The sequence below is a fragment of the Rhamphochromis longiceps genome, linkage group LG22 (genome assembly GCF_057381845.1).
Source record: "Rhamphochromis longiceps isolate RC_006_pf linkage group LG22, R_longiceps_female_GT1.1, whole genome shotgun sequence".
Taxonomy (NCBI): Eukaryota; Metazoa; Chordata; class Actinopteri; order Cichliformes; family Cichlidae; genus Rhamphochromis; species Rhamphochromis longiceps.
Genome location: NC_140577.1, coordinates 2,514,116 through 2,529,596, shown reverse-complemented (window position 1 = coordinate 2,529,596; position 15,481 = coordinate 2,514,116). Strand labels below are relative to the sequence as shown.

At 43.6% G+C, this 15,481-nt stretch overlaps 1 protein-coding gene across 2 annotated transcripts in view; it reads right to left on the bottom strand.

Annotated features, from left to right (window-relative positions):
- Positions 1 to 14,770, bottom strand: part of carmil1 (capping protein regulator and myosin 1 linker 1) — a 31,570-nt gene extending 16,800 nt beyond the window's left edge. Inside the window, exons 1-4 of one of the 2 annotated variants that reach the window (XM_085396456.1) lie at positions 14,349 to 14,770; positions 8,803 to 8,900; positions 5,361 to 5,411; positions 354 to 413 (exon numbers count right to left, since the gene is read on the bottom strand). In XM_085396456.1, coding sequence (XP_085252582.1) covers positions 354 to 413; positions 5,361 to 5,411; positions 8,803 to 8,900; positions 14,349 to 14,589 — 450 coding nt within the window. In that variant the 5' untranslated portion in view covers positions 14,590 to 14,770. The remainder of the gene's footprint in view (positions 1 to 353; positions 414 to 5,360; positions 5,412 to 8,802; positions 8,901 to 14,348) is intronic. The other variant, XM_085396455.1, reaches the window with a different exon arrangement.
- Between the last annotated feature and the right edge of the window lie 711 nt (positions 14,771 to 15,481).

Sequence of the window (15,481 nt, the reverse complement as noted above, 5' to 3'; positions counted from 1 at the left end):
ACACACACAAAGGAATCGGACATGAAGGAAACACGGATGTGAAGAAACGCAGACACCCCGTGATGATGATGATTGGTTTTCCCCTGAAAGCCTGAGGAGGCTGATTCAGGTGAGTGAGTTAATGCAGAGCTGGAGGCCTTTTTCACTTCTCCAGTTTAAAAGACCAACATGATGCAGAAGGACACACAGTGGACAAGAGGACAGCGTCAGAGTTCTCGACACGAGTCAAGCCTGCTTTAGCTTCATGAGGAAAAGCTGTCAATGTTTTACATGAGACACATGTGCATGTAGTCCAGATGTTGTCATGTGTGCTGCGATGTAATGAATAAAAAGCTCAATAATGTTGTTTGTACCTGTGTGGGCTTGTTGCTTTGGATTCCCTGGATTTCCAGATAGCTGAAGGACTGTTCAACCTGAAAGGGTTCAGAAGAGACGCCGTCAACGTAATCTTGTATTTCCACATCTGATCAAAGAGCCACTGAAAGGGCAGCAGGCTGAGAAAAAACAGCCAGAAGTGTTTTTCTACTTTTCATCAATCACAAAGGAGCTTTTTCTTCCCACAATGTGAACATTTACAACGGAAAACAAAGCGAAGTGATTACAGTCCCTCCTCCTTCAGCATGAGAAACTCGGGCTCTTCCCAGGAAACGTTTACCCCTCACACACAGTCAAAACACAAGCTGCCATTAGCTGGATGAAGGGATTTCAGGTGCTGCACACACGGACACACACAATACAATACAACTTTATTTGTATAGCACGTTTAAAAGACCAGCGGTAACCCAAAGCGCTTTACAATAAAAACAGGAAAATTAAGACATGATTAAATAAAAGACTATTAACAAAGTACCACATATGTCATCAGGTTAAGGGCACTAATTATACAGCAATAAAAGGGGATATAAGAACAAAGTTACTAAGAACAGATATAGCTAAAAGATAAAGTACATAGATAAAAAATTGAACCAAATATAAAACAGGGATGCTAACGAGATGGAAAAGCTATGTTGAATAAATGAGTTTTTAAACGGGATTTAAAAGATAAAACGGAGTCTGACGCACGGATAGCGAAAGGAAGGTTGTTCCACAGATTCGGTGCAACCAGGGCAAAAGCACGGTCACCCCTAGATTTAAGTCTAGATCTAGGCTGGAGGAGTAATTGGGCTGAAGACCCGAGGGCTCGTCCAGGGACATCTAGACTAAGAAGATCGACAAGATAACGAGGGGCTAAATTATTTATAATTTTAAAGGTGAGCAACAATATTTTAAATTCAATACAATATTTTATGGGTAACCAATGCAACTCAATAAGAACTGGGGTGATAGAGGCGTGCTTTCTAGTGCCAGTCAGGAGGCGAGCCGCAGCATCCTGGACAAGCTGAAGTCTGTGAAGGAGAGCACACACACACACGCACACGCACACGCACACGCACGCACGCACACACGCACACACACACACACGCACACACACACACGCACACACAACATTTGATCTACATTTTTGAGCCAACAGCTGTATGTCTGAACAACTGAACTGGGCAGATGTGAAGGTAACAGGATGTACAGGGAGAGGTTTGGTTTGAGCTGCCCAGTTTTTTCCTTTGCATATTTGTTGCAGGGATCCTTGCACTCGCCTCAAAGCATCGAAACATACTGAAAAACTCAGCAGCAAAGTTTCTTTCCAGAAATCGTGACTTATATACTTTTATGCTTGTGTTTTGTTTTTTTACCTTATGTCTAAATCTTATTTTGCCATGTTTATCATATTTTATTGCTGCTATTGTTCTCGTGTTATTGTAAGGTGACCTCGAGGGTCTGAAAGGCGCCTATAAATAAAACGTATTATTATTACCTAAAAAATTCAGACAGAAAACTAATTTCTTTCTCCTGAACTGCACCAGGAAACAGGAGGCGTGCAACGACTGGTGATGAGAGGCTCACTCTCGTGGATGTGGACATGACGGCAGCCAGAGGTGCACATCTCTACCGCTCTAAGAACACCACTTGTGCTCATTGTTTGAACCTGACCTTCACATTTAGGACCGAAGGCCGACTGCGAGGCAGATCTTATCAGCCAACTTCACTGTTAGCAATGCTGATGTGAGCCAAGCGAGGCAACATCTGGTGGAAAGAATGAAACATCATCGTTAAACTATCACACGTGGCTGAAATGTTGAGGGTCCACATACTTTCAGTCATGGAGCAGAACAAGTGTTACCTTGATGAGTGCGTATTTGTTTTTAGATGGACTGAGAATAACTTCTCAAGCGCCGACTTGTTTCGTGGTTGAGCAACAGAGACAGTTCGCTGTGCCGCAAGAACGTTCAAGGAGGCTTTCCCAATCATCTGGACTATATTTCATTTACACTATCAACAATTCTCCAGGGAGGAATTTCTTAAATGCTTTTCCATGATGGACAGAGTGTGCAGTGCCGATACGAGGCGGGTTATTATTGCTACTGAACAAACCCTGAAGAGAGGAGCAAGAAGTAAAATCAGCGAGACTACAGGAATGTAAAAAACACAGGCTACAAATAGTCTGCAGAACAAATGTCTGGAGCAGAGCCTCACACTCGCTTCCCTTTGAATCCAGAGAGAGAGTAAAAATAATGTGCGGTCGCTGCCAAAAAGAACAAGTGTGACTGAGGAAAAGAGGGAGAAGCACAACAACGATGGCGGGGGCAAAGGGGGGAGGCGGAAAAAGAAAGCGAAAGAGATGGAGTGACCGGAGAGCTGACAGACGATGAAGAGGCGCGATGCAGAGCGAGAGGGGGAGGAGGGTGGAAGAGAGGACGGTTTGGACTTTGCCCGAGTAGAAGAAATCAATAAGAAACGAAGCGAAAAGCAGAGCGAGAGGGCGAGCCGTGCCCCCTCCCTGCCCTCCTCACCAGCTGTTAAATTCCTCCATTGTCTCCCCCCCCTCCCCGCTGCCTCTCTGGGCTGGGACAGTACACACCGAGGAACAAACCGCCCTCTGTTCCACTCTCTTCCTACACAGTTAGAAAAACCGCTGGCCCACTGTGGAACAACAGATCAGGGGTCAGCTGGCGGAGCTGAAACACGTTGCAGCCTGTAAGGTTCACTCGTGTTTCTGAACATCGCAACTCATCATCATAACGTGTTTTTAAAACAAGGAAGGTTTTAAATGTCTCACGAAAAGACCGACAACTTTGATCTGAGGAGCTCTGTTCAGTCGGGTAACTGGATTAACCCGGACAAACAAAAGCACAGTCGGTCCTCCACAGGTCCAAACTTTGATTACAGAAACTTCAAATAAGTTAAACTCTGCTCTGATTTTTACAGGCGTGATACGTAACTTCAGTCATAATTTACTCATTTTAAACACGGGGCCTCTACTGTGGCTTCCAATAAAGTCGCTCGGCTAACAAAGTGCCTGCTTTAAACTCATTGAACTACAAAGTCTTATTTCAGTCATTTGATAATCAAAGACAACATTTGCTTAGACAAAACAATTATCCCGTCATAAGGGAATCCCCGACAGCAACGATTGCACAACGTAAAACAACCTTAAATAAAACAATAGTGATGACGCAACTATTAACGTCAACTGGCAACACAGATCCAAAATCACAGAGCCAGAACACTTCCTCTGACGCCCCCTTAAAGCTGGCTCCAGAGGCGAGTCCATCCTCGCAGACTGTCCGACTTCACAGCAGCTCATCAGCTGGGATACAGCTGAGGCTCAAAGCTCCACCGAGGCACTAAAGTGGACCTCTCCACTGTGTTTGTACTGTGGTAGCAATGAAATCCTCTTAAACAAAAATACAGAGACAAACTTAATCAGTCTATTCAGTTATTTTGTTCTGATTTCTTATAAAAAACACATGTAAACAAAAGTGCTGATGAATTAATGCTTCTCGTTAACGGTGCTGGTGTTTGCATTAATGAAATTATCTGACAAATAATATGGTGACATTACCGAGACGCGAGGAAAATGTGATTACTTTATTACTTTGTCAGTTTGCACTGATTAGCAGGGATCTGTTCATCTGTGTTCGTCTTAGATCTTCCTCTATACACCGTATATGACTGAGATTTCCATGATTATGTGCCATATTTCCAACATATACATCGTTTCTGGGGTCACGATTCTGTGTTTGACATTCTGGAGCCAAACAGCCATTTAGTTTTAGTTTGAGCAAAGTCCCAGGACTCAGTTTCACTTTGAATCAGACTTTATGTCTCTGTCTGGCCTGGTTCACACACTCATTGCTGTGAAGCCCCCAAAAAAGAAAAAAAAACCCTCGAGAGTCACCAGGGAGCAATGAAAATAGATGCTACCAAAAAGGAAGCATCGTGGAAACTGTGTTTAACCACAGAGCTACTTCTCTTTTTTAATTATACAGAACTGTGATGAGCCGGAAGTTCTAAAAACAGTTTATTAAACTTAAAACGAGGAAACACAAAGATTCAGGATTCAGCTGAAAATGGGTTTTGGGATAGAGTACGGGGGGTTTTCCTTAGTTTTACGTCACGTTTGCTCTTCCGTATCGTGCCCAGGCAGCCTAAAAATAAAGCAGCGTAAACATTTCACGATCCTTCGTATCTTTCTCAGTCTGAAGAGTTCAAGAAAATAGTTAAATCTTTACTTTTCTGCTCTTTCCAGAATGTTTTTCCTCTCCGTCCCTGCCTCTCGCCCTCTAGGTTGAACTTTTCTTCCTGTCACTGTTTTTCTTTCCCACAGGCTGATTTCTCACAGCTGCATTGTGGGTAAAACTATCAAATGTCTCCATATGGTGCTGAGATCTGCTCAACTGTGTAGAGAGGCACATGCAGGAAACAGCGAGCGAACGGGGAGAAGAGACGCGACAATTCAGACATACGGAGAAATCAAGAAAAAATGTGGGTTTGTAACGTTCAATATGACCAATAAAAACCATGAGCACATGCATGAAAGGTAATGTGTTTTATCAGGGAACCATAGTGTTTATGCAGGGGACTTTTCTGAATGTTAACCTGTGCTGGAGCTGTCCGGGATGAAAAGGAGGATAATTAGCAAACATGGAAGCCCGGCAAATCATGTGATCAAAACACCCCAGAGTATAATAGTTAAACACATCCTGTTAACACACAGCCAAGTGCCCAAAAACAAAGGTGTGTTTGGAGGTAATGTCTGACTAATAACAAACATAGCTGTACTTTGTGATGAAATACAGATTAATACAGTCTGTAGTCACGCTCGGGGCGAGGCTGCCCTCCAGTCAAAACGCTCTCTGTGACAGTGGCCGATCCAACGGGCTGACATTCAGCCGGTACAAGCGTGTTAAAGACTGCGACTTAGCACAAAACACAAAGACAAAGATTGAAATAAAAAGTGTGAGATGAACGGGGTCACTAACCTTAGAGGGGACTCGTGCTGTGAGCAGAAAGGCTCGATGTGAAGCCAAAGCCTGAGGACAAAGACAGACAACGGTCAACAGATGAGGATGAAGAAACTGAGTTTTTGCTTTCTGACATGAATGAAAACATGTGGAAGACTTTTCTTTTTAAATGAATGAACGCTCAGTGCTTTGGACTACACATTTAACCACACATCCATACGGTTATTCTACACGCTCTACAGTCATCTACCACACAGCCAGCAACTGTTCAACCTAAATCCTGGGGTCTGACTGTGGACAGCGAGGACATCTGTGTGCCCGCCTGCTTTAGCGACCACGTGGACTCATCTACACTACAGTGTACGCATCCACCCAAAGAACAGCTTGGCCACTGAGTTTCCAGCTGTCTGTCATGGAGTACAATCAGCGCCCAACAAGAAATCACCCTTAAATAAAACAGGCAAAAAAGGGTTTTCATGCATCAATAATAATAATAATAACAATGATAATAACGACAAGAAGAAAAAATGAAAAAGAATTCAAATGGACTCCCTGCGGTTGGAAGAGCAATTTAGAAACTGTAATTGTGGCGTTGATGATGTTACACATGAAAAACTAAATAAATAGAATAAAGGAAATTTAGTCATTTTCAGTCTAAACATGAGCAGCAGTCCCTCTGGGCCTTTGGTCCCAACAGCTTTGTGTATTCTCCCTCGCAGAGAAGCTGGCAGCAGCGCCGGCTTCTGGAGAGGTTTTTAGCCCAGTGGGATAATAATACACATTATCTTTCACCACGTGTTGAACCTCAATCCTGGCGGGGAGCAAGTGCGCATTATGGCTGCTCGCTCGGCCTTAGCCAGACTCCTACAGACAAAATTAGTGACTTATTTTTGAGATGTTTGATGAATTATGGTGTGAAATGGTGGGGATGTAAATGGTCCTTGTAATCACACTTTCACTGCAACGATTTTATAGGAAACAAAGTGGGGCAGTGAAAGCGAGCTGTACGCCACAGGAGGCCGAGCCAGCTGTGGCGCCTACAGTTTAGTGAGGTCACTCCAGGTTACATCTGCTAATGCCAGAGGCGAGCCAAGAAGATACGACTGTCTCAGACGATGGACCGAGGGGCGGGCCTGTTTCAGGTCGTTCTGCAGACGAGCTGCAGTGAGCAGGTGAGTAAGTCCACGTAAGCAGACTAGGGAAGAGAAATCAGATGCAAAGCGTCTGAACCAGAGTGCATCAAAGTGCTGTCGAAGCCTGCAGGTTCATCCTGAGCTTTTATCTTTAACAGTCTTTAAGATATTCATGTTCAAACGCTGCCTTTTGTGCGAAAGGCACAAAAAATATTTTAAAAAATCTATTAATTGAGATGAAATGATCAATTTTTAGTTGTAACAAATAAAATAATCTGCACACAAACTGGTGTCGTGTGGATATGGAGGGCACATTTAGATGGTCACCAGCACTCAGTCCTGAGACCCAAATATTACAAATAGATAAAATTATAATCTGTAGCTTTTGTGTGTCAGCTCAGACACATTTCCTTCATAGTTTGGAGTCAGTGACGATTGAAGTGGGTGCAAAAGACATCGACAGTGTGAACGCTCAGCTGTAGTGGTTTCACAAAGGTAAACTACAGACCCACATCTTCACAAACAAACTCATTCCTGGTGTTGACATGCAGGACGCAGACACACATTCATGTTCACTGGGTTGGAGTTCAGGAGAAAAATGTGTTTTTTACTTTAATTTCCACAAATGAAAAGAAACCCAGCAGGACGCTTTATCGCGAAACACTGAGCACGCTGGCTCATTTCAAGAAGTTATAGCTATAGGGTAGAACTGCTGATATACAGCTGTGGAATGTGTGTGTCCCAACACCCTGTGGCTGTGAGTGGGTTGCTTCAGTCAAGTCCTGACAGGAGCTGCAGAGCCGTGGTATGTGGCCAAAGGAAAACACAAGTGTGTTAAAGACGTAAAAAAATGAACTGAGCTTGAAGGCACTTCCTGAGCTGAGCGGACGAGCTTTAAGCAGAAGTGGTGATACTCATTTGTCTGTTCTTATTCCCACACTCACACAAACCTGCAGTTAGGTGAAACCAGATAGCCCGGTAACACCCACCTATCCCTGCGCTGCGTCTTCCAACAGTTCATAAGAGTTTTACTTTTGCTGCATCATATTTGCAGCAACATCACCAAACAAAAAGTTCCAACAATCAGTCCTCATTTCTGCACCACTTCCTCATTTCAGGACTTCCCCAGTATGTGTGGAAATTCTTCCATGATTCCTACACAAAAGAACACAAAGAAAAGGAAAACGGCGCTCGTACAAATGAGGCTTGCAGGTAAAAACCCCCTGAGTGGTTAAACTGTAAATATCAGCCCGTCATCTTAGCACAGCTTGTTCAATCAAAACAAAGTTCATCATAACGATATTTTGCTTTCAACTTGGTGCCAAACGTTTGAGGTATTTCCTTTCCTGTTTCTGCACGACAATGTCGCCACTCACGAAGCCGTGTCCATAAGGAGGTGCTTTCCAGCCTGGCATGAAACAGCAGCACCACAGAGCTCTGATATCAAGCTCTACCAGCCCCTCTTCAACTTCGACCATGAGGCCCATTTCACAACGTCCACCCTGCAATTAAGCAACTTAAGCAACATTCCTTCTTTTGTTTGCTCCGACATCGCCAATCAAAACAAAAGTTTCAGAATGGCTGCTCATTTTGAAAACAGGGGAAAAGCTGTGCATCAGTTTTTACACTTTTTAAAGATTGTAGAGCTGCAGAGAAACTGAACCCAAACAAGGAAGCACTCCCAACGTGACTCAGAGCAGCAGCAGCTCCCGGCGGACGAGCTGCTGCTGCTGCAAACAAAATATTTAACAACCGCACACGAGCTGACGAGAAAACCTCACAATATCAGAACCAAGACTGCTGATAGAAGTTTCATTTTAAAGGTGCGGGTTGTTCTGTTGTGATATATAAACACTCAAACATTCAAAAAAATGGCACCGATCCTTCCTCGCTGGTCTTCATCAGTCACCGGCTGCTGCTAATCTACAGTCGCGTCGAGGCAACTAAAAAACACTGCCTGTGCAGCGCTCCTCGCACGACATCTGGAGTATTTGAGAGCACCCTTTTGTATTTTGCCTATTCAAATAAATACTGAGTAAGCATTGAGACGAGAAGAAGATGAATTCCTACAGACATACAAACTGCTGCGTGTGGCGATAAACCGTCAGCCTGCACTTCCTGCTTCATCACCTTCCCGCTCCAGCAACATGCCCACACACACACACTCAGCTTACTGTGTTTTCCAGGGTTAAGAGCAGTGACACTTCCTGCTTCCCACCCATCACATATAACATTCCTGATGCCAAAAAGGGCACAAAAACAAAAGTTTAACAACAACTGTGAGTACACATGGTTACAGTAAAAAGCACTAAACAGCTGTCACTTACCAGCACTCTGTTTTCCACCTTGTCACCTTTGACCTCCAGCTGGACTTTCTGCCTCAGGGTCAGCTTCACCCTGCGCCCCACTGCCTCCCGCACACTCTCTACAAACACACAAAAACTCACGACAATTGACACCAGAACAGCTGGAGGGATCACAGGTTACACAACAATAGGAGGATGGGAGATTTGGTGGCCTGCAGATGCTTTCAAGTCAGATTAACACGTCTCGTTTACTAATGAAGAATTGTGTTCTGAGATGGTCTTAAAACATAAAGAAATAATTAAAAGAAAAAAAACGTATAAAGTAAAAATAAATAAATAAAAACAAAACCACAACAACAACAGAAACAACATAACAATAGAAACAAAAACAAAGCAAACCATAACAAAAGGGAAGGACAGATACACAAATCAAGTTAGAGTTTCAGGCTGTTAAGTCCACATGGATCACATCACCAATAATTTGACTCAACAGATTTATTACCTTTTCCCAAAAGATTTTCACATGTGGACACTCCCATATACAGTGAAATATATTGTCTTGTTAACCATTTATATTGAAGTAGTCGAGATTGCACATTAATTGTCTGACTCTGGGCCAAGGAGCGTGATTTATACCACTCATCATCAGATATGTTCATTTGCAAATCCTTCCTCCAAGCCTCTAAAACAGACTGTGTTGATTCTTTGGAATTTTCCATAAATAATTTGTACAATGCAGAAACTCGGCCTCGCCCATTTAGATGCTTTATAACTGTGCTCTCTAGAGAGGAGGAGGTGGAGATTTCTAAGCTGTCACCTTGTGTGGTTAAGATAAAATTTCTTAATTGAAGAAATTTAAAAAAATGTTTGACAGGAATAGAAAAAGTACTTCCAAGTTGTTCAAAAGACATAAGAGTATTATTCCTAAATATATCAGACACTTTTCTTATACCTTGATCGAACCAAAATTTAAAACCTGCATCCGCCCTACCAGGAGGAAAGCTGTTATTTCCAAATGTCAGAGTAAACCGAGACAGTTGTAACATTTCTCCCAAGTAGTTATGTGTTTCTAACCAGATCATTATAGTGTTTTTAAAAAGGGGTTCTTAGTTTGCTTATTTAGTGTTTTTTTATTTTTTTCTTTAGCTCACGGTGCACCATGTAAAACTGTTTAAAACCAATAAATAAATGTTTTTTTAAAAAAAAAACGTCTTTATGCTGCAAACTGAGTTGTGGTTTGCAATCACTAAAACACAAATTATGTGTCAACCTGCATCTTGTTGTCTCTCTACAGGAGAGAGCAGACAAAAGTTAATGAGCTGCAGAGGGAAACATGAGTGATGGAAGGCTGCACCGCGAACACAACACCAAACATTTCACAGCCTGTAGCTATCATTTTTTTATGCACGCAGAAAAAAGAATCAATCACTTAGAACGTGTTTTTATTTACGAGGGTTTAGTGTCGACAGGCTGAGTGTAAATGCAGAGTGTCCGTTTCTTTACGAGAAACTCATCCTTCACTGAACTGGAATCACTTCCAGATTATCATGCAAATGATTTCATTTGTTTAAGAAGCTGCATGATGTTCATGATGAACATCGAGTTTCTCCACAGTACAAAGAGCGAGAATAGAAACGTTAGAAATGAAGCTCTCTGTTAAACAACTATGTCTACATAAAGGAATCACATAGAAAGCTTTCACCTTTGCTTCCTATTATGAATACTGAACGACGAGGTCGCCAACGCAGCTGTGCTGGAGCAGGACGGTTCCCTGAGCATCAATCTCTTGCTTTGTCAGCATCGAAGGAGACGGGCGGGCCATGCGCACCAAAAGAAGGACAAATCACACCAAATGATATTTTGTATGGCCGGCTCAAAGAGGTCACTAATACGTACGTAAGACCGATGAATGCCTTCTAGAATTTAGACTAGCATTACAAGATGGATTCTAGAGGTTTGTGCTGAGAAAGGATGGATTTAAGCCAGTCAGCAGTTCCTGTCTGCATACACATGAGGCCGGGCACTGTCGAGGACCAGGAGGAACCCAGGACCCAGTGTGCCAGTGTAGGGTCTGACATCCCAGTACCTGAAGGCAATCAGGCTGCTGTTGGCTAGCCTGAAAAGGGCTATGTGTCCCTGTGAGAAGCACAGGGCACCACTGGTGGACCTGCCAATTCTGGTCTTGTATTCTAAATGCCAACTGCGCTCTATGGTGCCAGATAGTGAGCATAGGGTCCCCAATAGGCCCTCAGGCCACCCTGGTGAAGCCTGTTTCTGATTGTTTGGTGAGAAACATTCACACCAGTAGCCTGATGGAGGTCATTTTGTAGCTCTGGCAGCGCTCAGACTGTTCCTGCAAGCTCACTCATAAGTCCTCCTGATGGACTAAGGGTCTTCTACAGCCTTGTTCAGCTCTCTGGAGTAACTGCATGTCTCCTGGAATTTCCTCCAGGCTCTTGAGACTGTGCTGAGACAAACCTTCAGGACAGTGCATCAGGACTACCCGTGCAACATTGTAGGGTCCAGGTATCGGCTCATGCTACCTGTAGTGACACTGACTCTAACCAAATGCAACACTACAGGAAAAACAGTCTGAAAAAATAAGTAGGGAAAAACGTCAGTGGCATCCAGCTGTGATAATATGAACGTGTTTGGGGATGTCTCATCGTTGCCCCTCTAGTGCACCAGTTGTTCATTTCATTAACAACCTCCTCTGCTATTTAACTGAGCAGATCGCTCTCCGAGAAGTTTGACTGACCTAATGCTGATCAAAAACGGTTCCTTTCATTTATGTGCAGTGCACGTTGGTTGGTGGCACTTCTGTGGAGAAAAATCCAGTCAAAGCTTTTCCACATCCATTATAACTTGGAGCTTCCTGTAATCAGAACATACAAGAACTCGAAGGACTTGCTTTTCACCAGAAATATTTATTTTACTCCTTAGTTATTCCCTCTCAGTGCTGTTTTACCGAGTGTGACTGCCTTACATCTTATTTGCTCACAGCATGTACCACATCTGATCTCCCTGATGGAACCAGTAGTGGTTTGTTAATGGTTTACCCGTAAAGTCTGTATGTTGTTTTAGTATTGGTGTGGAAGTCCAGGGACACGAAGAAAGAACGAGGGTGAAGAAGCTGGAACGCAGAGAGGGAAGCATCGGGTAAAAGACAAGGGTGAGACGAGGAGAAACGAGCGGCGCTGTGCTGTGTGCAGGAGTCTTAATAAGTCAAAAAGCACGGGTCCGCCTTCATGCTGTCCTCCACCCAGACACACAATGAGGTCATGAGGAGGATCAAAACATTAGAGCATGAAGCAGCGTGGAGGCTGATCAGAAACACATGTCCAACCCGCTCCTATAAAAAACACGTTCCACTTCCCAGCAGACTAATTAGTGTAGAGTAACAACCTGCGACATGCCGAATCTAAACAAACGTCTGCTCTCACTCTCCAGTTACACTTCACACTGGCAGAAATTCAGTCTTTACTATTTTCTGAAAGTCCATTAAATGCTGTGCAGACGGCTTCATCCTTTATACAATTAATTCTTCCAGATTCTCATTTATGATTTGAGAGGCTCGAGACTTGTTTTGTCTTTGACTTAAATCACAGTTCCTGCTTTGAACCTGAACTGTTGGTTGTGACTTCTTTACACAGCCAGAAGTTATAAGACAGCACAAGCTCACATTTAGAGACATCGAAGCTATGGACACAGGTGCTGGCTCTGCACGTCACGCCTACAGGAGGCTGGGCTGTAGAAGCTCATGCCACGAAGCTCCCGGTGCACAGTTTTTGTGCTGATGTTAATGCTGATGAGTCAGCAGAGTCCTGGTGACGTTTATGCTCTATGCACCTCAGCGACCTCGCTCTGTAACTTTACATGACCTTTGTGGCTCCTAAACCCTTCTGGTTTGCAATAATGCCAGCTGATTATAGAATATCTAGCAGTGAAGAGATTCCACAAGCTGACTTGTTGCCACTTTAACAGGACTTGTACTGTAACATGTCCTAGTACAGCTCTTTAAAATAACCTGTGGGAATGGGAGTATAACAACACCTGAATATAAAGACAAAGCTGCCTAACCTGATACTTTTTGGTGTATTTTTGGCCACTTCTTAAATAAAAGTTGGCAGTCTCTCTTTGACAGCAATGCTTTTAATCTCTACCAACTTTTGAGGGATAAATGTGGCTCTGAAATGCTGAGCTACTGGCATTTTGGGGTATTAGATGGACTCTGTCTACTTTCATATGGGTTCTAGTTATTTATTTGTAAAATTGACTGCTTAAAAATTAGACAAGAAATGAATGGGTGTCCGTATACTTGCTGAACTTTCTCACACAGCTTTTGGCATGTAATCACCCAGCATCTGATCCTCCTCACTTTTCATTAGTTCAGTCTCTGTGCACACAAAGGTCAGGCCTAACGAGCGCTGCCGATAAGCTTTTTTCCCCTCCTAGTTTTAAATTACTGACGATGAGCAGCATCAGGTCAGCCCGTCCTGTTAAAACCAACAGCAGGGCTGCCTACAAAAAGCCCCATTCATCGGTCAGCGCAGATATACAGTGTGAGACTGGTCTGCAGACACCGTAACAGAGAGCACGGGGTAGTGAGTCAGCTTCATCACGCAGTATCTGAGTCTGCTAATGGTGAGCTAATAAATAGAAAGACCTCATGGTTTTTCAAGCTTTTCCTTAATCGGCCTCTCCACCCTCACGGCCCACCGCTGTCTCTAAAACTGTCAGTAAGTAAGACACTGGTTCTAAAATAGGTTGCAGGTGGCTTCAGTCCAACATCAGCCTGCAGAAGTCAATGTAGGTCAAACACATGGACCTGCAGCTGTCTGGCTGTATCAGCAAGGTGTTTTATTTCAGTTCAGGCTACTCTCTCCAGCTAAATGCAGTGATTTACACTTCTTTTTTGACACTCAGTCATCCAGGCAGTCTGTGTTGATAATATCCCACAATCCAAAGGAATTTCACAGACACACCCCTCTCCCCCACTTCAGATAAGGAAGTGGCAGCAGAGGAGGGACTCTCAGGTAGCCAGCCAAAGCCCCAGGGCATGAAAATGACTTTTTTATTTTTACAGAAATGGACAAATGAAAACCAGAGATTATTTCACCTGTTAATAAAAGGCCCAATCAGTGTGATCCAGTACTAGCAGGACAGTGTAGCTGTTGTTTACTGAAGTTAGTGTGTTTTAATATGAGCTTGTTGCCTTCAGTTGAATCACGTTATTCTTTCCAAAACACTGGCCCAGAATTGTAGTAAACACTCGTATATTTAGAAAACTTCAACTTCTATGTAACTTCTGAGAGTCTCAAAGTGACTCGCAGTGATTTCAAAAGCGAGTAAAAACACAACGTCACCGCTATCAGATCAATGCGTTAAGTTTTACATGGCGCTGTTCCCTTTAAACCATTGCAGCTAAAAGACGTCTGAGCCAGCTGAGCCACGTCAAAACAGTTCGACGAACTCCGAACTTTTTATTTTATTTTGAGGGCAATAACAGCGCAGCGCACGCGTCGGTCAGCTGGCGTAAACACGAATCCCCGCTATCGTAACCTTACCGAACAGTTCGTTAGGGAAATCCGTTGTTTCCTCAGACATGATTGTGCCGGAGTAAACACCTAAGAGGAATCCGCTGGAGAGTTCAGGAGAAGCGGGCAGACCCGAGAAGAAAGGCGGCTGCTGTGCGGAACTTCCACCGATGGAAGCGGCGAGTAATGCGGTAAAGGTGTAGTCGGGTTTTCTTCCCTTATCTTTGGCTACCTGTCGCCACCCTGCTTTCCTAATTGCAACTGTCTTCATCCATTCCTACATGCCTACACACACTCTGACTTTACGTCTGCATTACTGCGGCTGAAGGAAACCCGGAGGAGTTTAAAAATGGATTAAAAGTAGTTTCAGTTTGAAAAGTACCCGAAAGTGGCGTGTGTGTGTGAAAACAACTCATGCGGACGCACTTCTTCACACACTCCAGTCAGCCCTTCTTTCCAGCAGGATTCCCCTTGCTGCGAAAAATGGGAGACTGGGGACACCTGGCGTCCAGTTGCTGCTGCACAGTCGCTTTCTTTAACTTCACCAGTCTAAACGAAATAATAATAATAAAAAGACAGACGATACCTGCAAGTCCCTCAGGCTGCACAGGTAGTACAGCTGCTCTAGGATGGCACATATTAGTAACATTGTTAGTTTTATTTTCATGAACAGTGGAGCTGTACACAGCCGCGTACCAGTATATGCACTGACTGGTACACCAGTTACAGTCTGAGCAGTGAAGAGGCGACACCAGTCCATACATAAGATGTTAAATGGACTGATGTTATACAACACTTGCCTCATTCACCTGTGCACACAAATAGTTTTTCAGAGCTTTTTCGACACAGGTGCTTTCTACCTTCACAGTCATTCATACGCCGATGATACCGAGCAGCTCTGCAGGGTTAGTATCAGGCTGGACACCTGCTCTGCCTCCTGAGATACAGCCACCCTAAGAGAAGATTGTGTTGAAGGCCTTCAATCCTTCAAGACAACACGCACACACACACAAAACAAATTTTCTGCAAAAAATAGCAGGGCTTCAAAATCCTAAGAGCAGCAGTCGGATCATTTTAGACGGTTTTAATTCAGACAGAGATTTTGCAAATGCCTTGAATATGTTCTTCTGATTTTAGCAAGAATATTTTGGAACAGAAACAGA